This window comes from Trematomus bernacchii, unplaced genomic scaffold, assembly GCF_902827165.1.
Source record: "Trematomus bernacchii unplaced genomic scaffold, fTreBer1.1, whole genome shotgun sequence".
NCBI classification, from domain to species: domain Eukaryota; kingdom Metazoa; phylum Chordata; class Actinopteri; order Perciformes; family Nototheniidae; genus Trematomus; species Trematomus bernacchii.
This window is the reverse complement of record NW_022987851.1, coordinates 874,078-900,157: the sequence shown is the minus strand read 5'-3', so window position 1 is coordinate 900,157 and position 26,080 is coordinate 874,078. Positions and strand designations below refer to the sequence as shown.

The 26,080-nt window shown below is 41.2% G+C and overlaps 1 protein-coding gene across 1 annotated transcript; it reads left to right on the top strand.

Moving 5' to 3' along the window:
* The first annotated feature begins 593 nt into the window (after positions 1-593).
* On the top strand, positions 594-23,563 carry akap1b (A kinase (PRKA) anchor protein 1b). Its single transcript, XM_034113119.1, has 11 exons — positions 594-758; positions 5,804-7,353; positions 10,717-10,841; positions 11,728-11,854; positions 11,959-12,086; positions 15,530-15,707; positions 16,554-16,704; positions 18,680-18,747; positions 19,069-19,142; positions 19,236-19,301; positions 20,785-23,563. Exons 2-11 carry the CDS (start codon positions 5,829-5,831, stop codon positions 20,845-20,847), a joined length of 2,505 nt encoding a protein of 834 aa, XP_033969010.1. The 5' UTR covers positions 594-758; positions 5,804-5,828; the 3' UTR covers positions 20,848-23,563.
* The last annotated feature ends 2,517 nt before the right edge of the window (positions 23,564-26,080 follow it).

Genomic DNA, 26,080 nt, shown 5'->3' with positions numbered 1-26,080 from the left:
ACTCCCAGACCCCTGCAAATGTGTCCGACACAATGTGGAATCGAAATCTACGCGCTTGCACAGATGATCTGGAGTGGCATAAATTTAGTATTTTATCATACAGATCTATCCATATATTATTTTTTTCCCCGAATCCGATATCAATCTCGTAAATAATCTCGTAAGATTTGTACCTATTATCTTGATTGTGTGCATGAGACAAAGAGTATTACAATCATTAGAAGGCACACCTTCCCTGTGTGTGTGTGTGTGTGTGTGTGTGTGTGTGTGTGTGTGTGTGTGTGTGTGTGTGTGTGTGTGTGCGCGCGTGCGTGTGTGTGTGTGTGCGTGCGTGCGTGTGTGCGTGCGTGTGTTTAACCTTGTGCTGCTGCTGCCTGCAAGTTGATGTTGAATGTCGAACATAATATAAAAATGTTCCCAGCTACATCTTAAAATTGTCCTAGTGACTCAAATGTTAAAGTTAACCAAGCGCGTATAAAAACCTGAGACCAACATGTTAAATACATGGCCATCCGGATAACGTCCAGGAGTGCATGTCCGAAAACGGTGCATTCTCAGTTCACGCGAGACTAAAGACAGCTTGAACAGCTGAGTATCGCGAGACTTCATCAGCTGTTTAGTCTGTTTTTTTTTAGACTGGTGCTGCTCGTCGGTCTACACGTGGGGAGGAGAGGCTGACTTTCCACAGGGACACGTTTAAAAAACTCTTACCATCAATATTGATCTCATCGTGGCGGCACCGAGGACCTTAAAATACTGTAAGTAAACTAAAAAGAGCGCATATGCAACGTAGGTGAAGGACCATGCAAGCCTTTAGCCATCTGCACCATGTTCGAGCAGCGTGACTTAGTTCAAATCAACTCGTAAGGCTACAAAACCACATCCATTAACATTTGTTGGCGTCCCTGCAAGCTGTCCAGGGTTTACTGTGTCACCGACTGAGTGCAGTAATCCCATGTCATTGAACTAGCCTACACATATTCCTTTAACATAGTCAGCATACTGAAGCTAGCCTCTTTCCCTGTTGTGTAACTTAGATTACCTTAATTCCCTTTCTCATGAGGGCTCTGTGCACTTACTAACAAAAAGGTCTCGTGTTTTGCATTGTAATGAATGACTATAGGATGTCTGCAGTAAGAATGTAAGTTAGTCGGCTGTCTTTTTCGCCAGGCCAGCTAATAGGCTAACGGGAAGGTCTGCGGCCCATGCAGGAAAGCAGCACTCCAGAAGCGTCCTTAAACCCTGCGTCAGTCTGGGACCCCACTGGTGCATTTGCTGTAAAGCTGTGTGATGAATTGCCTTTATTTTGTGGCCTAAAGCTAGCTTAAAACACGAGGCGTCGGTTTTGCGATAAGCTGCCACGATATTTTAATTTGTGTTAATGCCCATAGACGTTTTTATATTGTATCCCGTGTGCGGGGCTAGCCTGCTAACTTCACACTTTGTATCCTTCACTGCGGCCTCCCAGCCAGCCATGCTTTATTCCCAGTAGTGTCACGTTAGCGTTAGGTCACAGCCACCTCTGTTACCGGATTTCATTGCCGACCATGTTACGCCAAACCCGCTGTATGTATCTGTCAATTTACATTACTGGCAAAACGATGTGAATGTTATCACCTGAGACTTGTATTTCTGTGGCTGTTCAGTGTTTCCTGATAAATTCGGCATGTATGAGGCACCGAGCGGCAATAATGAAATTACAGTTTCTATAAATTGTTCTCATTGCATGCTAACATACCGCCCACGTTTTATAGTTTCATTGAAGGGTTGTGCTATGTTAACTGAAGTACAAAAAGCACTGTAGTTGCACATACTCTTGTGAAATAGGAGGAACATGCTAGCCCCGAGTCTTATTTCTGACATGTAAAACGCACCGTTACCCTTCACAAGCTTACTGCGATGAAACCTTAAACTAGCAGATTCGTAAGGGCAGTCAATGCACTCGCTACGAGTTAATGCCTTTAGCTGGTCTGTGTTGTGATGAAATTGTTGTAGCGTTACACGGCGGAGTTTGTAAAGATAGTATTGAGCTAATTTCCACACGAGACAACGTCAATGGGATTATTTCTTGCTAGTCACACTCACTGTGTGGGTATTATTAGCACGTAGCTAGCGGCAATGGTTTTGCAAAAAGTTTGCATTATGACCCTCGTGAACAGCAGACAACTTGGTATGGCTAAGGTGCACATCTTCTCTGTGACATGTGCTTGTAAAGGGCAATTCAATTATTTGGGTTGGGCTATTTGTCAGCTAAATTGTGGTTGTTGTAACGTTATCTAACATGAAGGGTAGTTAAATTAAATTGTAGCAGTTGATGCACAATCACACAGCGCGCTGGTTTGCAATCTGCACATGCGCGGCTCACACGCAGCTCCCACACAGGTGTTATAATGGTTATAAAGTATCAACCTTAACAAATGCGTTTCCGGGAACTCCAGACAACGTGTCTGCTCGGTGAACAGTGTGAAACACTTGTAAAACGTTTCACGTGTTCAACTTAACAGTGTGTATCAGCCTACTAACCAATATTTCTCCTTATTGGCGATACATTTGTTGAACGACCAGGCTTCTAGTTCTGACGCTATGTCCCGTTAGTACAGAGTAACGTTGTGTTGTCAGTAAGGCATAGAGAGACTGTTCTGTATACAGTGTGCAAGCTGCTTAGGTTCCCTGTGCTCAGCACGTTGTAAATACAGCCCGACTACAGCCTGACCACTCCCCTATCCAAGGTCACAGTGTGATTCTTGACTTAAAGGTCATGAAAAGCACAAATGAACACAGTCCGACCTGTAAGAAAAGCTCTAGATTAGTTTGACTGCTGAAATGGTAGTAACCTTGCCCAAGGTGATTGTAGTGCTGGCCTCCATTTCACATGTACAGGCTCATCCTTACCTTTCTGTAACACTTAAGGTGGCCATGATTTATGTTGGGAGCTTTGGAGCAATCATTGATATCATTTTAATTCTGGAGCTCAGGGACTGTCCATTTTGTTTTATTATTTGATGTCAGACATGTTTCTATACATTTTTCCTTTACTTTTAAGTTTCCTGCAAGTCTCCCCCTACTTATTTTGTAGCAAATTTGATGAACAGCAAGCAGCAGGGTTTGGACAAATTAAATTTGATGGCAACGCTCACAATACGTCTTGAGTTGTGCTTAAAGTTGGGATCTGCTGTTTTTAATTAAAGCTTTCTTTGAAGTAAATTATTTGAATGGTATCAAGTTTTGTTCAAGTTTGAATTTCTATTAGGAGTAACAGTAGTTTAATTATTCTCATTATTAAATGGCATATTAAATTGCCATATTGTTGATGTATCATAACTGTTGTATTCACTTCAAATCTACATTGTTAATACTTTCCCTTTTGAGATCAACATGTGGCACAGACGGGGCATTTTAGAAATCCTTCCTGTTGCTGCTTTCAAGGATGCTCTGACATGTAACGGCTTGTTTGGTTTTTCAAACAATGGATCATATTGGTGCAATACTTCGTGAAAGCTGACTTTCAGAACTTTGATGTCTAAGCAGTCTTGAATGTACAACTAAGAATAACTTAATCTTGCTCACTTAACTGCATCTTAAGTACACAAATGTATGTTCTATCTCATTTTTGACCTACTTTTTACTTAACCTCACCTCACCCTTAGAGCTACCCTATCAGGTGCAGACTGAAAATCTCACCTTGTATAAAAAAAAATCAAAGGGGAAAATGTATTCGATTTTGATTACATTTGTTTTTGATAAACCCCTTAGTTTCTCGCATTAATAATTCTAAAGCATCATATGGTGGAGCAGATGAAATAATTAGATTTACATTTAGATAAATACCGTGTTGTTCAACCCAGGTTATATCCATGGATCTCAGCTTAGATGAAAATGATTTAATATTTAAGCACCATACTAATTCAAAGCTAATTCATTGTATGTGTAAACGTACCTGGCAATAAACCGGATTCTGAAATGAATTCCTTCTCCCTGGTCCCCCTAACCATAACCCCTTTGATACTCCTATGTATGTTGTTGCAGTGCTCCTTGTGGTGCAATATAACAAGTAAAGAACAGTTAAGCTTCTAGGATTTAAATATGAAATCCTTTTTACCAATTTAGTGGTGCAGTGATGATGTATTTTTGTAGGCCGACCCTAAATGTTGCTAAAATTCATAGAAAACTGTGGCTGCTGAACCATTGGCGCAACCAGGGTTTTCCCTGATGGTGTCACATAATGCATGTCCTTTTTTTTATTAACACATAAACTGTTATTTTTAACAAATTTGCTCTGGCACAACAACTTCCTTTAAGGCAGTTCTTTCTGTTACTAATGTGGAAAGTATATCCAAGGACTGCTAGCCTGCATCAGGCCAACAGTTGGTTACGTAGAGCAGGTGGTAGTGCCAGCAGCCATAGAGGTCAAAAGTCCTTATATACATATCATATATTTGTGTGTGGCTGCAATGGACGGCCGTGTCTGGGAGCATGGGCGGATATGATTGAGTCCTAGCCAAACCATGTGATGCATTCTTAGTGGTGGAGGCAGGCTTGGCCAGGTTTGTTAAGGAAAGGCATGTGCACATGTCCTTTTTTTAACTTGGACAGAGTCACCACGGCAGGAGTTGCAGAGGTCTGTTCCAATGTGTTCACTGGGGGCAGATTTCCTGAGTACAAGCTGAACATTTAGTCACCCCTGTGACCTTCAACCCAGTGTGGGTCGGGTTACGTTTTGGATTTTAGCAGTTCACTCGTCAATTCCGAATTGTAATGGTTCTTGATTTTAAAATGATTGAGTGGGTCAAAGTAGGTCACATGCCCTATATCACTTATTAATATTTCTAAAACCTTTTGCACAATGTATATTTGCATTGCATATAGTTTATTGAACCTGTAAATTAAGTCTGTTTTGGAATGATATCAATAATTTTTCTAGTTTTGATTTGGTGCACCGGCAAACAACGGCTCCAACATACAGCAGGCAGTAAATCAAGTTTTCTGATCCTGGCCACTGCTTTCAAAAGAAAGAAATGTCAGCATCAGCCACGTGCTCGACCAGCAAGAGGTGTTTAAGACTCAACGTACTCCGGTGGTAACTTGATTCACATCGAGAGTAAATGTACCGTTAGGGTTGTGGAGAGATTCATCTGGTGCACCTTTAAGGCTCAACTGTTGATTTTCTATTTGTGGCTTTTATCTGCTCACCATGCACCACATTACTGAGCCAATCGCTTCTTGATTTCACAAACTTCGAAGCGGGCAGAGGGTCAAAGAACGTGCTCCATTTGGATCTAATTTACAACTTAGTTTTGGTTCCCAACACTTATTGCAACAAAAGGTTCTCAACTGGTTACACTGTGGTTCATGGTTGATTGTAGATCGGCATGATAAGAAATATTGAAACATTAAAGGCAAAAAACGAGATCAAGATATCCAAGTGTCAAGTTTCCAGGTAACTATCAAAGACTTCTTCAGTGCCATGGGTCCAGTAACCCCAATTTTAGCTTTTGCTATAATCCTGACCTCAACAATTGCAGAGTTGGGTAGTTGTCATGTGAATATACAAGTGGAATGCCTTTGTAATCTATATTTAAGAGGATTTTAAACATGAAAAGTAAAGTTTTTGTTGTTTTCATTCGCCGCCGCACATGGCATCTCTTACATTTACCACTATATGTTGGGTGAAAGACTAAAGCTTAACTCTTGAATCAACTTACAACCAACGGGCAGTTCCACACAGGTTTCCAAATATTTGCCATACCTTTTTATTTAATGTGAAGTGTCCCTTAACTAATACCTATCTGTGTTTGTATTTCAGGTGTAGCTGTTAGTGTCCTGAGGAAATGCCGCTGAGGTTTCGCTCTGTTGTGCCCTACACACTGCCCGGAGTCCTTGCACTGATCGGCTGGTGGTGGTACATCTCACGGAAGAAAGAGCGGCTCATCCGCCATGACAGCCTAGAGGGGACTCCAACTGCTATGGGCCTTAAAGCATCTACCACAGAAGGTAGCAACGGTGTGGTTGACAAAGGCACTGTATCCCCCACAAATGGTACAGAAAGCCCAACCCACAGACATGCAAAGGACGGTAACCTGAGAACAGAACATGAAAATATTTCCCAGGTCCATGTCCAGCACACTGAAGCAGCGCCTTTACAAGAACAAAGTTCAGAGGAAGCTGCCCCTCACCTTGGCAGAATAGGACAAGAGGAAGTCCATAAACCCTCGGTCTCCCCTCTACCTTCACCTGGAGAGGAAGAAACCCTGCAGGTGTCGTCGGAAGACCATAAATACCAGGAGGAAAGCTCAGCACCTGCCTCCCTAGAAGAACCGGAGATACGCCTAGTCAAAGACCCAGCCTCCACTCCAGAAGACATTGTTGAAGATGTCATCATGCCGTGCCAGTCTACCAAAGTCACCAGCTCCCCCCCCACAACAACATACCTTTCCGATGCCGAGAGGCCGGAGCCCGAGGGGGAAGTCGCGAAACAATACAGCGCTGTTAATTCACAAGACGAGATCTTGGTTTGTGCCGTCACCCCAGCCAGAGTGCAGATGGTGAGGCCATCAGAGGGCAGCTCACTAGAGACACCCCCTTCAGAACAGGATTTCAAACAACACATTCTAACCAGCACGCCTGCCTCCCTGGGCCCAGAGTTCACTTCCGTATCTGAGGACGTCAAGGTGCACAGCGGCTGTGGAGAGCAGCAGGATCTGGAGCTCCTAGCAGCTGGCCTCATAACTGAGGTCATCTCGGCAGCCACCCAGGAGGTCCTCGGTGTCACCAGCTGCCAGGGCACAGACAGCAGCACAGCCCTGGACAGCGGCAGACTATTCTCCAAAGAGGAACCAATCATAGCACCAGCACAGCACCTTCTGACAAGCCCCCCTCAGGCGGGCTGTAGAGAGGAAGAGCAAGGGATTCCCAACGGATGCTCCTCGGCTCCGGTATGGGAGCCCGTGGAGGTCATTCACGAGATTCATCAGACAAACCACGCACAGAGAAGCCACTGGGTAACGCCGTCGCACCAAGCGGCGCTCAGTTCGCCCTCGCTAAGCGCGAAACTGAAAGGCGAGGAATCTGCGGCGCTGACGGAAGACTCGGCCTGCAGCATGTGCCACTCTGAGGACGGCATCAGCAACGAGGACCTCCAGAACAGCATGTTCGACGCCATCCAGGTTACAGACTTGTCAGCAAGAGAAGCCACGCCGCCTCAAATGCTGGACGAGGCGGCCGCGGAGGCGTCAGTGTTGGCCATTACTGAGGAAAATTCAGAGGATGCTGTGTGTGACATTAAGAGGCTCAATGGGATGGGTCTGAGGAACGGAGCCCACGGGACGTGTGAGGCAGAGACGGATCAGTCCGGAGGTGAGCCATCATTCTGTCAATTATCTCTGTGGCATGTTACTTGATATTGATGGAGAATGTTTAAAATGTCATAATCAGGAGGTATACTGTAGTAGTATCTTGTCATGTACCATTGCTTTTCTGAGGTATTGTGTGTACAGACAATAAAAAGCTCACAACTGATATTTTATTTTAATTTCATCCCTTTTGATTCAAACCATTGTGTTGTAAACTCTGCAGAACAGAAAATACAAAAAAAAAAACATGACTTGTTAAATAATATGCCATTACATTTTCAATTACAAATAAAAGTAGGCTTTAATTACTTAATGCTAAAATATGATATATCATCTCATTTTTAAATGTTGCACTTTTGATTATTTCCCATAATTATCTATTCCTATGTGAACTTTTAAATGTATTTATTAAATCATTTTTACTGTGACTGTCACTCAAAGTGTGTCATGTGGTCACGTTTGTACAGAATGTAAGCGCAATGACCTGAAGCACATCAGGCTGGTTGGCCTCTATATGTAGACGTAAGCAGACAACGTTGGAAAATAAGAAAATGCGTACATTTAATCAGAATAGACACATTTTTTCTTGAGTAGACAAGGGGGAATTATTGCAAATGTATATAAATACAAAAGTAAATAAATGCAGCAAATATAGAGAATAGGATGGATCTCTGAAAATAACAACTGCCTGGTTTCCTTTTTTTAAAGAAAAATCTATTTAACTTTTTAATCAAATACATAGCATCTGCAAAAACTCACCCCTAAAGTTCATTTAAGTGCCATTATACATTCTGCGATTTATATAACAAATATTTTCTAAAATGATGAAAACAAATAAACTTCAATTAAAAAAAATAAATAAAAGGGTTCAGATTACACATAAGCCAAACTGACAGTCATATCGCACAATACCTGTTGCTGCAGCTTTATCCACCATTACATACTGATGTCATCTACCCATGATGTTCTCCGCCAGAAATGTGTGTGTAGTAGACTTGTCTAAGTGCACTCGTCCCTTTTCTCGGTCTTGGGTACGTGTTGGTTTGGAAGGACTATCCAAACTGTCGTGGGGCTGCTTTGACAGACCTAATGTCTACCCTTCTGTTGCACACCTTTCACCCTAGAAAAATAACATTGGGTGATTTTCACCAACACAATTGTGTTCACGTGACTTTCATTGTGTTGCTGCTGTCTGAGTTGCATTTTTCAAAAGGCACGTGTTGGGGTGATTTTCACCTGACGTTAGTGATTGAGGGTGAAATATTTTACATTCAGGGAGACTGTGCCTTCACAAAACAGGGTTCACATCTCCCAGTAACTGGTGGACCAAAGTACAAGTTCCCAGCTTCATTATCTTATTTGTTTTAAGGAACTTTTTGTTAACGATTCCCTTATTTTCTCAAATGTTCGACCCTCCAAAGAAGATTCCCCAATGATACCTTTTTTTAGTTTTGAGACGTTGTATGAGGAAAATAGAACTTTAATTTGCCTTATTGTTGTAGTTTCATATATTTTGATGTGGAGTACATTATATCGGGTAAATATACAAGATAACTTACCAATTTTTCAGTAACGGTTACTTGAATTGTTTCAGCCCTTTTTTTACTTTAGTTGTGTCAGTGTCCACAGAGCAGGCACTTTGGTAAATAAGGAGGTGACCTTCTCCTATTCAGTGTTTCCCCTATATACATTAAAAGAATAATACGTGGCGCTCGCGTCATCGCCACGGAGGAGCACAGCCTCTGTGAGACAGAGAGCGAGAGAGCTAGAGAGAGCACACCTTTATCTATTTAATATAGTGTGTTGAGAGCTGTATCCATAAATTCATTTTGTGCTCAAAGTGCACCAGATCGATGCATTTAAAAACAAATCTTCCCGGGGGTGCATGCCCCCGGACCCCCCTAGGGGATGTGAGGTCCACCCCCAAATAAAGCAGGTTAAAATAATTAAATTGCATACATTTTATTTTGATTGTTTGTTATGTGGATGTGTAGTATTTGTGTTACTGTATGTTCAATAAAGGTGATTTAGCAAAATACACCTGTAGAGCCTCAAGAGCCTTTCTTGTGCTGGCAGACACATAGAAACATATTGGCGGGGCGCACTTCGCACGCGCACACAAAAAGAAATTCCACGCGCTCCGCGCTAGTATTTTGCTGGGCCCGCGTGCCTTAGCACCGCTGCTAAGACTCCATCCTAAGGGAAACACTGCTATTGCAGTAGCCGATATGTGTTGTTGGGCCATGTGATTTAGTACTGTTGGCCGAAGTCACTATTGCCGTCTTTTTTTCAAATAACGGGCAAAATCTGAAGGCTGTCAATCACTATGAAGAACACTGACTGAGGGCAATCTGCAGTAACTTAACAGTAATTCAAAGGGTGTCTCCTGCTGCACGAGGAATTGTCTCCCCATGGAGGGAGTTTTTTCAGGATTTGTATACGAATCCTATGTTCAGAGAGTCTTGCCGACTTCCGATCACTTCCCTGGTAAAAAATGAAGAGGTAATGCTGTGGCTCTGCAGAGCGTCGCGGGTTTGAACAAAATGAAAACGTCCCTGAAGCAGAAAACACATTAAAAAAAATGGTATATGCTGCTGCCTACCTGGTGTGACTGGCCGCTACCTACCTAAACTACCGCGGCTCACCGTCTATGTGGGGGCAGCGCTGCTACTGTCAGTTTGTCAAGTTTGTGTGTCGAGGTTAAAAAACAGTGGACCCAGCAAATCTGTAGATGAGCAGCAGCTACGTTTCTGACAATTTGGTACATTATCGGTCCAACAGATTAATGCTGTGCAGTGTTTCAAACTGTCTCTCCATGTGGATTTCAAGCATATACAGTACATAGTTGAGATTTTAACAATGTTGTCAGCATTTAGTTTCTCCAAGGATGATTCCCAGTTTGGATGGTTGTGGTTTTTCAGATTACAAATTAGGTGGCCCCTCTATTTTAGAGGGGGGAAAACTTTGAAACAGTATTTTTGGCTTCCAAATTTCCTTTTTTGCTCAGATTCAGGTTTCTCACTAATACAGTTTATTTAAAACAAAAAACCAGCCTTGGCTTTTTACTAAGCAACCTCTATTATGGGGCAGGCAATTCTTCCCTAAACACATGTGGGCTTGTATCTTATTTTCATTGATATTTGGAGCCATAAACGCATCAGTTGTATTGATTTTGTTCTTCTCCATAAGACAAGTTCCCTCTAATTTGAAAGTAGAGTGATAAGAGGTAGAATGATGTTTGGACACACATCGCTTTATTTGTATGTAATACCGTAATATACCTGCACTGCAAAAACCAAAAGTCACTGACATTAATTTGAATTCATATCACGCTACCAAAATGTGACCGATGACTCTGTGTGTGCAGGCTCTGATGTGAACAGTATGGACTCTGTGGACAGCGGCTGCACGATGGGGGCTGGGGAGATCCAGAGTAACCACGGCGCCGCCTCCACCTCCGACCTCGTCGTCTGGGAGATCGAGGTGCCAAAGGTGAGTCCGGACTTCTGGAAGTGAAACCTGAATTCCAAGTGTGGCGGGATTTGATCCCCCTTCACACCATTTCTGAAAAAATGCTAATGTTTGCTGCAAATCAGTTATTTAATGTTATATTGGCTATTGATAATATTTAAGGAATTAGAATAAAAGCTTAAAATTGTAGGCAATATACATTTTAAAGTCAATATTGATGTCAGTCTTGATTGTAAGGGGAAGGGTTTCAAATTGTTTGACTTTGGCAACCTCATGCAGACAAGAAACAACGAAGATTGCACCCTTGACTCAGTTAAGTTAACTCTATAAATTATATTGCTGCATGATAACCATTTATATTTTTTATTATTTATACCTTTCATTTTCAAGTCAGCAAATTCACCCCTCCAAAAGTTGCAATACGGGGCATTTTCAACGTACAGCAACCATTTACAATGTAGTCTTGTCAAATTACCAACAGGAAATAGCACATGTATCTGATGCTCAAACAAGTCCTGTCACTGAAAGATACATTTGCCCAGTGGTTAAAGGGAATTACCAAAGCCGTTTTCAAAGATAAACTTGTCTGAAATATGAGTTGTTTTTTTGTGAGGAACCATCGGACTAAAGTGGCAAAATGAAACATTTAATACAGTGGGCTAGAATCTTGAAATGTATCTATTCATATGTGACAACATGCTGACCAAATCCCCTCTTGGAATAAATAACTTTCCAGAGTAGTTGCCACTGCGGAGAGTGCACAGCCAGTGTTGTTTTAGTACAAAGTAGCTGAGACGATATGTATTAAGATGTTCAGGGTGCAATTAGTGATGTGTTTTATTTTTCTATTTTGGATATGTTTGGTCCACGGTTGTGTAAATTAACTTTTGTTTCCTTCCTGCTCCAGCATCTTGTAGGGCGGTTAATAGGGAAGCAGGGACGATACGTGAGTTTCCTGAAGCAGAACTCGGGTGCAAAGATCTACATCTCCACCCTGCCTTACACTCAGGAGTTCCAGATCTGCCACATAGAGGGTGAGCCCCCCCACCGCCAAACTCACATGCAAACGATTTCAACTCCACATTTTAATCATCAGTGTTGTTTTTAACCACCCCTAAAACCTTGTGTTTCTCTCCAGGTACGCAGCAGCAGGTGGACAAAGCCCTGTCTCTGATCGGGAAGAAGTTTAAAGATCTGGACCTGACCAACCTATACGCACCCCCCCCACCACCACTCACGTTGCCATCACTTCCCATGACCTCTTGGGTAAGGCTGGGCTCTCTGGCTGCTCTCCGTTTACTTAATGCCACCTATTTTCAACCCTAAAAACTATGTAGGCAGTAGCATGACTTTAAAAGAGACAATTTGGTGCTAGTTGGAGTTTATCACATACTTTTCCTGAGAGTTGGGTCAAGAGGCACATTTCAGTCGTTTCTGCAACTCTTAATCCGTCTTTCTTTAGAGTAACATGGTCATGTCACAAACTGTTTAGTCTATCTCTGACACAACAGACATCTGCAAATACAAAATAGCTGGTGATGTCTGCAGTCACGGACTTGCTCAGTGCGATAGTTAAGACACAATACCAAAACCTTCATGAGTGCGGGTACACTTCGCTCAAGTTAACACAACATGCACAAAATAAGTCTGAAACTAGAAAATGCAACATTTGTGATTAGTGGCGAAATGAATGAGAAGGTATGAACAGTGTAATTAAGGTGTAGTGCTGGCTGAAACAAAGAGAACAGGTTTACTTCATACCAAACAAACTATCTAAAAATATTTGAACATCTGAAGTGTACATGCCCAATGAATTTTTTTCACAGCCCTGGTCACAATAGAGTTATGGTGAAGCACCACAAGAGTGTGCTGCAGTTCTGTGAGGTAAAGAAATACACTGCAGGTTCATTCTCCTTTTAGCAGAACTGTAAAACCTTGGAAACTAAGTGAATACAGCAATAGATGTCATCTAGAACTTTTTAGCCAGCCACTGTTTACCTTTTAGATCTGCTCAAAACAAGAGCTGCTGCTACACTCTGCAGTCCACACACATCTGATTCTCGGTTATTACTTCATATTCTGCTTTATGGTGAAGCAGCCCGTTCGGTCAGCAGGGCACATCACAGCCTCTTTCCGACTTGGAAAAAAGTTGCTTTTCCTCTTTACGCACAGCCGTAGTGCTTATAGACGGCAGCACATTGACAACAGTGGAGCAGTTAAAAAACGCAGTATTCGTACGGCCGCTTGAACTGCAAATATTATTCCTCAGAAGTTTGTCAAGGACTCACTTCAGAGTTTTTCTTTAAACATTTATGAATCGCTTTTCGACACCGCAACCTCTCCAGCGCATCACTTAACTCTACTGTGTTAAATTAACGAGGTCATTAATGCGCTTCCTACTGCCAACCATTCGCATTGAAGACTATTTAATTACTTACAGGGTGCGTACGGGTGCTGGAAATCCTTGAAAATGCTTGAAATTGTACGAGGTGTTTTCAAGGTTTGAAAAGTGCTTGAATTTTGGGAATGGTGCTTGAATTTGGGATAAAGTGCTTGAAATTGTAAATGCTTTACTTCGCTTTTCAGATTAAAAGAAAATGAAGAAGTCGGAGCGCGCTTAATTGCTTCGCTTTTACATAAAACAGCTCCGCTCCGGCCTTCCCGCGCAATGCGCGTGACCGGCAAGTGTTTTTGTTACGTGTGTGACCTGGGCATTCTGATGAGAGTGATAGATGACGGTATGCCAGGAGGTTGCAGTTACAACGAGCGCTGGCTAGCAGAAGACAAATACAAGCCATGGCTAAGACGAGGGTCAAGCGAAGCCCAAGAGTAGCCTCCTGCAAAGTGTGCAACAATAACGATGCGAGATTCTGCGCTGACGAGCCACACACCACACGAAAGGTACGCCGTAGAGCATTTTAGATTAGGCTATCGTTGCATGTAAAATACATGACACTTTTCTCTGTGCGCGGTAAAACAAGCTCGCCAAAATGGCTTCACTAGGCAGTATTTTAAGTGTCCGAAAATGACAATAAAATAGCGGTATGCAACGTGTGTGTGAAGCAGAAATCCTGCAGCTCCACCCGCTGTGACGGACCGGTGAGCGGAGCAGAACACACATTAAGAGTTAGACCTAACACACTTAGCTATTTTATCTACCTCTGGAACAAGCTAAACTAGTTATAAATATATTTATTCTTCACTGTCGGGTCGCTCATTACTGGATCAGTGAGCTGCAGGAGATACTGACGGGCTGTCAGGAGAGAGAGAGAGGAAAAGAAAGCGGTATCGGTATCGGCCGATACTGATTCCGGCGATCGGCTCCAAAATTGGCGATCGGAGCATCCCTAATAATTGTATATGATATGTTTTATAATGATTGATCATTAAAGTGTTCTCAAAGCTGGTAAAGTTGCAGCTAGTTTGAATGACTTTGTATACTACAGAGTAGCTTGTGAATTTACTCCAGGTGGAACTAAAGTCTGATTTAACACTTGATTATATTTCACATCATTCATCCACATCTGTAAAGTAACTAAAGGTATTAAATACATGTAGTGGAGTCAAAGTACACCATTTACCTCTGACTTATGTTTACTGCCAACCTAAAAGTACCTCAAAAATAGTAATCAATACTATATTGAAAAGTTATTTGGCTGATTGTTTTATATTGGCTCAGCCAGGTTATATGGGATGCCCAGTCTACGTACAGATGGGTCACACATTTTGAAATATTAAACTTAGTTTTCTTTTCTAACATTTTAAATTTTTCATCCTCATGTAGAATGCTATTATGAAACACACATTTGGTTGTTTATAGCATAAAGAACATCTGATTTAATGTGAGGTAGGGAAATAATCATTTGAGTTTAAGTATGTGTATATAAATATGTAATTTACAACAGCTGTAAGATGCTTGAAAAGCTTGAAAATGCACCTTGAAAATGCTTGAAAAGTGCTTGAATTTGACTTTGGAAAAGGTGTAAGAACCCTGTACTTAGCCAGCCACTACATTGCAGGCACAGACCCTCAACAGTAGCAAATTGTTTGCAGCAACTAAATAATATATTTTTGAAAAAGATAGATCCAGGAGGATGTCAAAAAAAAAATGAAGTGGGTGTCAAACAGGATAAGGACAACTGGCACAGCCACGACTCGTGATCCAGACACTAACTTTATTAAGGCCATCCTGCCATGCTTGGTTAACGAATTGCATTTATGGGATATGGGTGCATAGAGATAGAGAGGAGAAGAAAGGGCAAAGTCCCCCTGACTGTCTTAGCTTATAGCGGCATAACTAGGGGCTGATCCAAAGCAAGCCTCAACCAGACCTAACTATAAGCTTTATCATTAAGGAAACTATTGAACCTGCTCTCAAATGTAGAGAGGGTGTCCGCCTCCTGAACACAAACCTGAAGCTGGTTAGCTGAAGGCTCTTGCTCTTATTGTACTTTTGGAGACTCCTATAACCCTCATTCTTGGAACATAATGCCACAGTGGGGCATTAGGCTACTATGAGCTCTTTAAGATAGAATGGTGCCTGACCATTAAGGGCTTTGTATGCAAGGAGAAGAGTATTACATTTGATTCTTTATTATTATACAGAGCTAGTGAAGAGCAGCTAATTCTGCGGCAACCTCTTTCCTCCCTTGTCTGCCTGTTCTTTTACAACGCTGTCGCTAACTGTTGCCTCCCTGTCCTCCCCTCAGCTCCTGCTCCCCAGCGGGGTGACGGTGGAAGTGATCGTGGTGAACATCATGTCTGCAGGTCACGTGTTCGTGCAGCAGCACACCCACCCCACCTACCACGCGCTGCGGAGCCTCGACCAGCAGATGTTCCTCTGCTACTCCCAGCCGGGCACCCCCGCCCTGCCCTCACCCGCTGAAGGTAGGCCGGGTCACACACTGATGTTTTAAACTAGAGCTACAACTGCACCTCCCATTGTTCATGATCGTTCTTATCTGTGATTTACACTATAGTGTACAAAAAAGTACATCCAGGTTTGTGTTAGTTTCACTTTGATTTATATTAACAGCAAGATGATAACAGAGGTGGAAGTAGTACGCTGATCTTTTACTTTAGTAACAGTAACAATACCATATTGTGAATTACTGTTAAAAATAGTTTAAAGTACAAAAGTATTGGCATCTAAATATATATAAACGCTAAAAGTAATCATGTTTGAGAAACGTATGCATGAAATAACTGGATTATGATTTTCTTTATGCAATAATGTCTCAGCTGGTAAAGGTGGATCTAATTTTACTATAATTAAAATAATACTTGATACACTGCAGCTTGGTGTCCTAACCCATGATTATATTTAAATGTTTATTTATTAGCTGATTTTTTTTATTGGTTAATAATACACACACCTGCATTGCATAATAAATGCAGTGAATCATTTGCAGCTGAACATTGAAGAAATATTGAAATGATCATGTTTTTTTAAGAGGATCTGTACCGAACAAGGATTTGTATTTATTTGTAGAACACGGTTTATAGGCCAGGACTTCTCTGCAGCTACAAACTATTTCATTAATTCATGATATTTTTACCTATTTTGCCTTTACCAAATGTTGAGCTTACTGCAAAATTGGACATTGCACAAGTCAATCTATGTGAATATTTTAACAATCAAGCAAAAACAAAAGTAGCATAGAACTGTTAGAAATCCCTCTTTCACTGCTACCTGCAGCTTTTATATTGTTCCTATTTGTCTGTGTGTTGCAGTTGGTGTGATCTGTGCAGCTCCGGCAGTGGAGGGAGCCTGGTGGAGAGCTCAGGTCATTACCTTCGACAAAGAAACCAATGAAGTGGAGATCAGATACGTCGACTACGGAGGCTACGACAGAGTTAAGATCGACACACTACGGCAGATAAGGTGAGTGTCAGAGGTTTCTCGCAAAAAAAATGTAGAATAAAAGGAATGGAAGGGCATTTCTTAAATCCGGCTCATCATAGTTTCATTGTAGCGGTTCAAACTCTGCTCTCCAAAAGTGCTTGACCCAGAGTAACCCTTGTACAGGTTACGTGCTCTTTTGTGTGTATATTAAAATGCAGTTCTCATTTTTATTTTCCTATAGATTTTTGATTTTTTTTTTTTAAACTAAAAATAATCCACATAATTGTACATTTTCTTTTGTGGCCAATTGGGATTATTAAAGGTCCCATGTCATGGCCATTTCTACTGACCATAATTCCATTGTTGAGGTCTACTAGAATAGATTTACATTGTTCAATGTTCCAAACTCACATTGGTTTCTCATACAGCATCTCTGTATAGTATGTGTATTCACTCTCTGTCATACACGACTTGTTGGAGCTCCTGCCCCCCCTCTCTATGAGCCCACTGTGCTCTGATTGGTCAGCTTGCCCACTCTGTTCTGATTAGTGTGTGTGTCGTTCTGGGGCAGCATAGACGGGTATTTTCTGTGTTAGAGTTTTACTCGCTACAGGGTGTACTTTGAAGGCCGTTTACATCAGGGGTAGGGAACCTCCGGGCCGTATACGGACCGCGAGACCATTTGGTACTTTATAAAGGTAATTTATAAACACACGGAAAAAATAAAGTAATCTAGACCGCAAAAGAATTAAACAAGAGAGTGCCTGTTTTTCCTGGTCAGGGTCCTTGAACACAACACGAGCCTAACGTGTCATCACGTGGTATATGTCTCGTCTGAAAGGGGTGTAGTTCTGACGGAGAGCACCAGAACACCGCTCCGGCACTTCAGAAATTGCAGTACCCATAAGGAGCCGTACACATGCTGCAGTTTGTGCGTGGCTGTGTCTTTAGTTGAAAGCCCAGTGGCGATCTGTTCATCTGTCATACTGATCATACTGTCAATACCTTTGTTGTTATTAGCATCTGGTTAGCTAGCTATGCTAACGAATATAAGAAGCTTTTTCTACAACCAGTGAGGTAAAGGCACATCTTTATATGATCATTATAGTTATAAAAATATAACAGAATAAAGTAAACAGGTATAAAATACTATATGACAGTAAAAAGTTGTTATTAATAAACAAGAATACAGTTTGAAAAGGGAGTGATTTGTAAAATATCCATAAAGAAAAATAAATCTGCTTACAGTTCTGTTTCATATGGATGTTGAGAGATGTATCCATAGAGCTCCTAATGTTGCTCTCAAAGTGCACCAGATTGATGCTTTAGATTAACTTCAACATTTAAAAAAAATGAATGGGCTGTGATTTTCGTATTTTTAAGCAGAGGTCAATAATTTGTACGGCCCTCGGAGGATGTTGAACAAATTGAAATGGCCCTTGAGAGGAAAAAGGTTCCCCACCCCTGGTTTACATGCAGAAAAGCTACATAACACACAAGGGGACGGGTAATAACCAGAGAAGTATATGATGGGACCTTTAATACAATCATTTGTTTTATCCAAAAACACCTGGTTACAGGACCTTTCCCTGCACGCACACTTTGACAATTATTTATTGGCTTTGTTTCTTAAATGTGGGTGGTTTGACGAGCATCATGCCTAATCCTCAACTATGTCACACAGAGGAAGGCACCCCCCACATAGCAATGGCGAAATGGTTCAATGTGTTTTTGGAGTTACAGGTGTTCCAAATGGCAAATAGTTTGTTTAAGTGTAACCAACTGTCAGTATAGTAGGTATTTACATTTATAAAAGTTACTAAAGTAAGTTTTACATGTGTCGGTATGAAGTCCAGCTCTGTGAGTGTGTCCTCAACAAGTGGACGTTTTTTAGATGATAACTTTTTTTTTGAAAATGCTGCAAGCAGCAATACCATAGGAAATGCACATTTATATATTATGAGATATATTTTTTAACATGTTGTCTGACTGATTTCTTCTTTTTATTTTTCAGATCTGATTTTGTAACACTACCGTTTCAAGGTGCCGAAGTATTGCTCGACAGCATCGGCCCACTTCCAGGTACAACGTTGTTTGTGTAACAGTCTTAACTCTTAACACTTACCCAATAACTCAATAAACCATAAACCTGTATATGCCTGAAAACAATAGGCCTGCTACTACAAGGGCAGTGCTAGTATTCCAAGGCTGTCTCAAATGGTGTTCTTCTGTACTTACATGGCAAAATGCACTATTAGCCCCCTTGATGGTAAACCCATAATGGTCAAAAAGCTATTTGTGGAACGCTGACCAATATAAATCACACGAGACCAAAAGGAAGCTTCAGGTTTTGTGTTGCTCTTTTTCTGACGTGTTGAAATGTCCCCCCCCCCCCCCCCCCAGGAGAGGATCGGTTTTCCACAGAGGCCACAGCAGCGTTGGAGGAGATGACCCGAGGAGTTGCTCTGCTCGCACAGGTGAGCCCCCCCCCCCCCCTCCCCCCTCTCTAAACTCCTCACCAGAGTGAGTCTTCTGCAGCTCACTGACCGCCTGTGTTTCCCTCTCTGTAGGTCTCAAACTACGACAACAACACAGGACTGCCTCTGGTCCACCTGTGGAACATGGTCGGAGACGAGGTACGGTGTTCACATTATCCATAATGCACTGCTCTGTACTGGACGTGACACCGTATACTGGTGCTGTTATGGCCTAGCTTTGAAAAGACTTCCACATTTCTTTGTTGCGAACTGTCATTATGAACACACTTTTTTGACACTACAGCTTTTCCTGAAAAGAGCTAAAATGAATGCATACATTGAAGTAATAATCATATCAACAGCATAATCATCATTAGTATTATGATTTTTTTTTTTACCTTTAATGGAGTTTGCACATATTTTTAACACAGTACAGAAAATCTTGTTACAGACGACTAACACAAAATAAGTTTAATTTTTTTTAAAGGTGCCTGCAGTTCTTTTGCAATGTTAGGATGTTTGTGCCACCATAACAAGCAGGGATCAATCCCCGTTGTCCAAACTAAGATATGCAATAGACTTTATTTTGTGGGTCGAGAAGAGAGTGAAATGAAGTAGTTTAAGTAAAGAAAAGGGATCATGTTGCATGTGCATATTTGTAATATGGATGTGACAGGAACTATTACCAAGTTTATGCCAGAAGTCTGTAAATGGGACGGTATGTGTTTCTACTGTTCTGTATGTAAAGTAGGTTCAGGGCTTGAGTCTGAACGTAGGAAGCAGGCGCCGTCACGTTACAATCCAAAAGAACACAGTAAACACACTATTGACCTGTCTGAAAGATGCACCCCTTATTTTTGGGTTATTTTTGGAAATCGTCTAAAAGTGTGTTGAAAGGCAGGAGGAGAGCTAGCTAATGTTAGCTGTTAGCAGCTGGAGGGCAGCACAGTCCTGCTTGGTTAAACAACAGCGCTGACGGATGTTCCACTGACTTGCATTTTGATGGGTTCAACTTTTAAAATTTTATAAATTGTGTGCACATTTTACTCGACTTCCATTTTATTTGACCTATTATTCAACATTTTACATTTTCTATAAAATATATTTATTCTATTTAATTTATTCTTAACTAGAGCAACATTCACAAAATCTAATTTCCCCTGGGATAAATGACTTATTCTGAATCTGATTTATTCAGTATACAATAGCATTGTATGACTGTACATTCTAACAAAATGTTGATATAGTCAAATGTAATCTTGTACATTTCGTTTTTATGTGACCAAATACAATTATAACCAGTTTAACTTCCTCGCACTAGCATATTATTTTACATCAATAAAACTACTAATGTCAAGAAACTATTCGTTTTCAACCCTGCAATAAAATTGGTTTAGAAAATCGTGGAATTTCACTGGTATTGGTATCGACTAAAACATTTCTGGTATGCCATCATTTGTTAGCGAACGCCATATTTAACCAAGCAAACGGCCAATAAAGTCCAAGTTGCATACTGTGACTTGTCAAACTTTATTAATATAAGCTTTTTCAGTGCAGGCCTGTTCTCCATTATATTCTAGCATCATATCATGTGAATAAGGTCTCTATAATGTGTTTAATACTGTGTCTCTTGGTGTTTCAGGTGATTTCAGTGAACCGCACGCTGGCAGAGAGGGGTCTGGGAGTTTGGGTGGAGGGATTTTGAACTCCTAAAATGCTCTGATCTCCGCCCCCCACCACCACCCTCCGTACTCTTTTGTGATCAGCAGTGACACACACACACCACTGGATTGAAGATTGTTTTTCCTTTTCATTTTTTTCTTTCGTTTTTGTTCTCTTTTTCTTTTCCCTTTCCTTTTTGAAAAGAAATTAAAAAAATTGCGGGCATAATCCACGAGAACAGCACTGCTTCAAAAAAATCCTCCCCCCCCCACTGGTTCTTGTACACAAAAAGGACTCAAAGAAAGAGGGAAGAGGTACTTGTAAAGAAAAAAAAACTTTTTTAATATCTATATTGTAACTAAATAAAGGTTCAACCAATATTTTTCCCCTCTCCCATCCTACCTAATTTGTGGCTCTGGGCCTTTGCTCACTGACTGGATCGTGGAAGGCCTCCGTCACTCTGCAGACACTCTGTCAACACTGACCACTACATTTCAAAGTAGATTAGCAGGTTTTTGTGTGGATACAACGTGGGGGCAGAAAGGAAAGAGACTGATGGTGATGGTGGTCCCTGGTGGAGCACCCTGCTGCTGCTGCACCTCGCACCAGCCTATAACCCTCCTTTCTCCACCAACTGTTCAACCTCCCAGACAAAATGCCATCAAACATCTTTTGAAAATTCGAAACTCAAGGTTTTTTTCAACTCGATGTTTTCACGATGCATTTTTTTGCAGTATACAGCCGAGTCGTTACACAGGGTGTGTTTGTAAACCTCTAAGAAATGTTGAATTTTTAAAACTGACAGAACTGTTAAGATCACTCCCATTTGGTGATGGCACCTCCAAGAAACACTTGCTAACAGATGGTTAAACAACTCAATCTGAAGGAAACACTACATTGAGTTTTACCTAACAATATTTCATGTTGGTCCAATTACTGTATGGGTGTCTTCTGGTTAAAAAATGACAGGTTTACTGAGGTGTGATCCACTAAGTGTTATTAGAGTGCACAGCAAACGGCACGGTGTGCACAAGCTGCAGGGCCTTGTTCTTCATATCGTCATTGAGGAGCTTGGATTGGAACCGGTTGTCATGGCAACATGTCCAAATTGTTGATCTAAGTCTGACTTTATGGGTCAACTCCCAGTCTTCATCACAAACCTTGTAAGAGCCATGAGTGCTATACTGTAATCTGTTAGACAAACCCTGATACTGTATTAATAAAAACACATTTGGGCAGAATACTTAAAGTATAATTTAGAATGTTAAAAGTTAGGATGTTACAGAATAGGAGCATGGAAATTATGTTTTTTTTTTTTTATTATATAATTCTGGGGGAAAAGTCAGGCTTTAATCTCAGAACTCAGAAAAAAAAACGTTTCTTTAGATCTCAAATTTGATTTCACATGTGGCCCTAATTGTATTTCCAAAAATATATGATCGACATAAAACATTTAAATAATGTAAACGGTTGTTCTGTCGGAATAAAAACCTTGAAGTCGTCAGGACACATAGATGTCAGTTTACACATAAGCCTGTTGTCTTTATGTTGTAGTGTGACCCAAGATCAACACGAGTTCTTTGTTACTCTTTGGCCAAATCCAGATCATTTTATCCAGTTAGGAATTTAAACCGGAATTAAGAAAATCTGGATCGACTCAACGCACAGTGAAGAAACAGACATGGAAATAGGAAAAAAGTGACATAGGAATTTTGGGGTTTCTATTAAAACCTTTGAATGAGTTGAGGTTATGCTGCTTTATGAAACCTTCCTCTATCTAAATTTGAAGAACAAGGTCCTGCTGAACAGGGATAACCACTTGTTTTTGTTTTCACTTCAGTCTGCATCCGAGTACAGATTTCTACTAAAATGTATCACCATAATGTGTATGCAGTGTGGGACCTTCCCTGTGTTTGTGCTTCAATGTTAGACTCGGCCTGATGAGGCGGAAAGGGATCCATTTCCACAATAACTGTAATTCTAAATAACATTAACATGAAATACGTTGAATATTTTATGACATCTCTTTTCAATGGACATTAAATCACTGTTACCCTAGCAATAAGGCAGCTTTATTTTGAAATTGAATGACAGGATGGGCTTTAATCGTACATTTTGGCACTACTAAGAAAGTTAACAAAACACCTTAACATCAAATCATTTGAATAATGTATCTCAGGAATGGTTGATTAGTGAATCATGCAGGATTGTGCTTGAATGGAGAGGATTGTAGGAAATGCATACGTGTGTGTGTGTGTGTAGTTAAAGAAGGTGTTGGTGCTGAAATGGGAGCAGTAGCCATATCGTCTGTTGTAGGCCTGTGTGCATCCTTCCTTTTCACATCAACTGTCTGTCCCCTTCATTTTTAAATCCAGATAACTGAAGACAAACCCTCAGTACACCTTTTAAACATCAGTTTGATCAAACTAGAGTTGTGTTCATTTCTCTGTAAATAAGATATTTGACTGTACTTTTCTATAACACTGGAGAGAAAGATATAAAGGGAACATTTATATTTTTTGTTTTGGTTTGTTCTGGTTCATCCTGCCTCCCCCTGTTCCACACAATGTTCTCGACTGTGGGACTGATTTTAAGTGTTTGCATAGCTAGACAAGTCATCCTTTGATTATTTAAATGGGTGTGGAGCTTTTTGTGCCCAGAAGCATTTAACATGTACAGATCAGTTTTTGCTCATCTTAAGTTTGATTTGTTGATTGTACAGATCTATTAAGGGAAAAAATAAAAGTTATTGAAAGTGTTTATGGTACTTTTTTCTCCACTCATTGCTCATTGATGAAGGTGTTTATGGGAATTCTAGGTAATTCAAGTTCTGTCGTCCAATGTACAATTGAGGTATGGCCTATAAATAATATCTCAATATTTATTATGCGATACCTAAATATATATTGTTATTTTGAATCCCTAAAGAGTCCCTGATATGCTTTATGTACTGTAGTTTGCCCTTTCCTGTAGTGAATTCTATAGGTTTTTGTGCATGTCAATGGTCTGCAAAGGCTCAAATCCCTGTGTTCCCTCCAGAGGGAGTTTCTCTCCCACACACTGAATACACATTATTCTGCCAAAATGATAATCACAATTATTTTTGATCAATATTGGCAAAATTATGATTATTTATTTATGTAAGTGAGAAAACCTTTTTTCCCCCTCTTTAACATTTATATAAACACAGTACTGCTTTCACCTGCATGTTGTGCAAAAAAAAAAAAAACTCAAATGTTTTGTGCAAGTGTCTTAAAGGGCCCATGTCATGCTTTTCCGGTTATTACCCATCCCCTTGTGTGTTATGTAGCTTTTGCTGCATGTAAACGGTCTGCAGAGTCACAAACCCTCAAAGTACACCCTGTAGCGAGTAAAACTCTAACACAGAAAAGACCTGTCTATGCTGCCCCAGAACGCCTCGTTGGGGATTTCTCTTTTTCCATTTGTTTCTTTCGGGAACCAAGTGATGTAACGACGACCCAATGGACCAATCCGCGGAGCCGTTACGTTACGTCCGCGGAGCCGTTACGTTAAGTGACTTCCTCACACACACACTCAATCTTGAGACTCACAGCCAGGCTGTGGGTGTGTGTGCTCGGGCTGGTTTCGGGCTGGGTTTCGCTGTGTCTCGCTGTCTCGCCGACCCCACGCAGCAACCAGGAAACCACACCAGTAAGCCAGCTCACACTGTCGGCTTCTCGCAGCAGCCCGCCAACACGGCACCCAGACCCCACGCAGCATTGTCATCTGTTTGTCATTACTGGTGTCATTTTCTGGTTGCTAACGCCATTGTAACACATAAACACTGATGTTCCGCTGTAACGGTGGTGGACTCATCAGAACAGAGTGGGTGAGCTGACCAATCAGAGCTCAGTGGGCTCACAGGGAGGGGGGGGCAGGAGCTCCAACAAGCCGTTTGGAAAATTGCACAATGTAAATCTATTCTAGTAGAGTAGGAATTATGATCAGTAGAAATGACCATGACATGGCCATTTCTACTGATCTACTGATTCCAAAATCACATTGGTTTTCTCATACAGCATCTCTGTATAGTATGTGTATCCTGCCCCCCCCCCCTCCCTATGAGCCCACTGTGCTCTGATGTGTGCTTATGTGTTACAATGGCGTTTGTTAGCAACCAGAAAAGGACACCAGTAATGACAAACAGATGAGAATGCTGCGTGGGGTCTGGGTGCCGTGTTGGCGGGACGTTGCGGGGCTCGCTGCTCCGCCCTTTGAGACTCGAGGAGCCGACAGTGTGATCTGTATTACTGGTGTCGTTTCCTGGTTGCTGCGTGACAGCGAGACAGCGAGAGACAGCGAAACTCAGCATGAACTCAGCCTGAGCACACAGGCTGCGGCTGAGAAAATATACGTGTGTGTGTGTGTGTGTGTGTGTGTGTGTGTGTGTGTGTGTGTGTGTGTGTGTGTGTGTGTGTGTGTGTGTGTGTGTGTGTGTGTGTGTGTGTGTGTGTGTGTGTGTGTGTGTGTGTGTGTGTGTGTGTGTGTGCGTGTGTGCGTGTGTGCGTGTGTGCGTGTGTGCGTGTGTGTGTGTGTGCGTGTGTGTGTGTGTGTGTGTCCACGGATTGGTCCATTTGGATCGTTGTTACATCACTTGGTTCCCGGAAGAAAAAATGGAAAAAGAAAAATCTCCAACGAGGCCTTCTGGGGCAGCATATACGGGTCTTTTCTGTGTTAGAGTTTTACTCGCTACAGGGTATACTTATGACATGGGACTTTTAAAGGACACAATTTGTACCAGTACATGATATAGTCATTTATTTCACGTAGAACAAGTGCCAATACATTCGAGTACATTCAATAAATTGCACAGCCATAATTTGAGCAACACAGTTAAAAGTATGGCCAGTGACAAAGTGACTGGTGGATAAAGGGTATAGCTCTATAATGGGAGTTATTGTTCGACCACATTTTCTCAAAATAAAGTAAGCCAAAAATCTAAATCAAAAGTTGTGTGAACATTGCTCAATGTCCACAGCAAACTGGTTTTATGGAAAAACTCAAATCCACTACATTTGTTGTAAATTATATAGTATCCACCCTAGACAAACAACTCATCTTGGAGACTTCAGTGTATAAAAAACAAGAATGCCCAGTGATTGGTCTTGCTCATTGCAAAAGATGTCCCACAGGGATCCATCCTGGGTCCTATCCTTTTTTTTTTTTACCATTTATTTAAATTGTATTTTCCCTCGTTTAGTACATATATGTGGGCAACACCTTTGTCTACTGTTTTCAATTATAATTTAAATTAT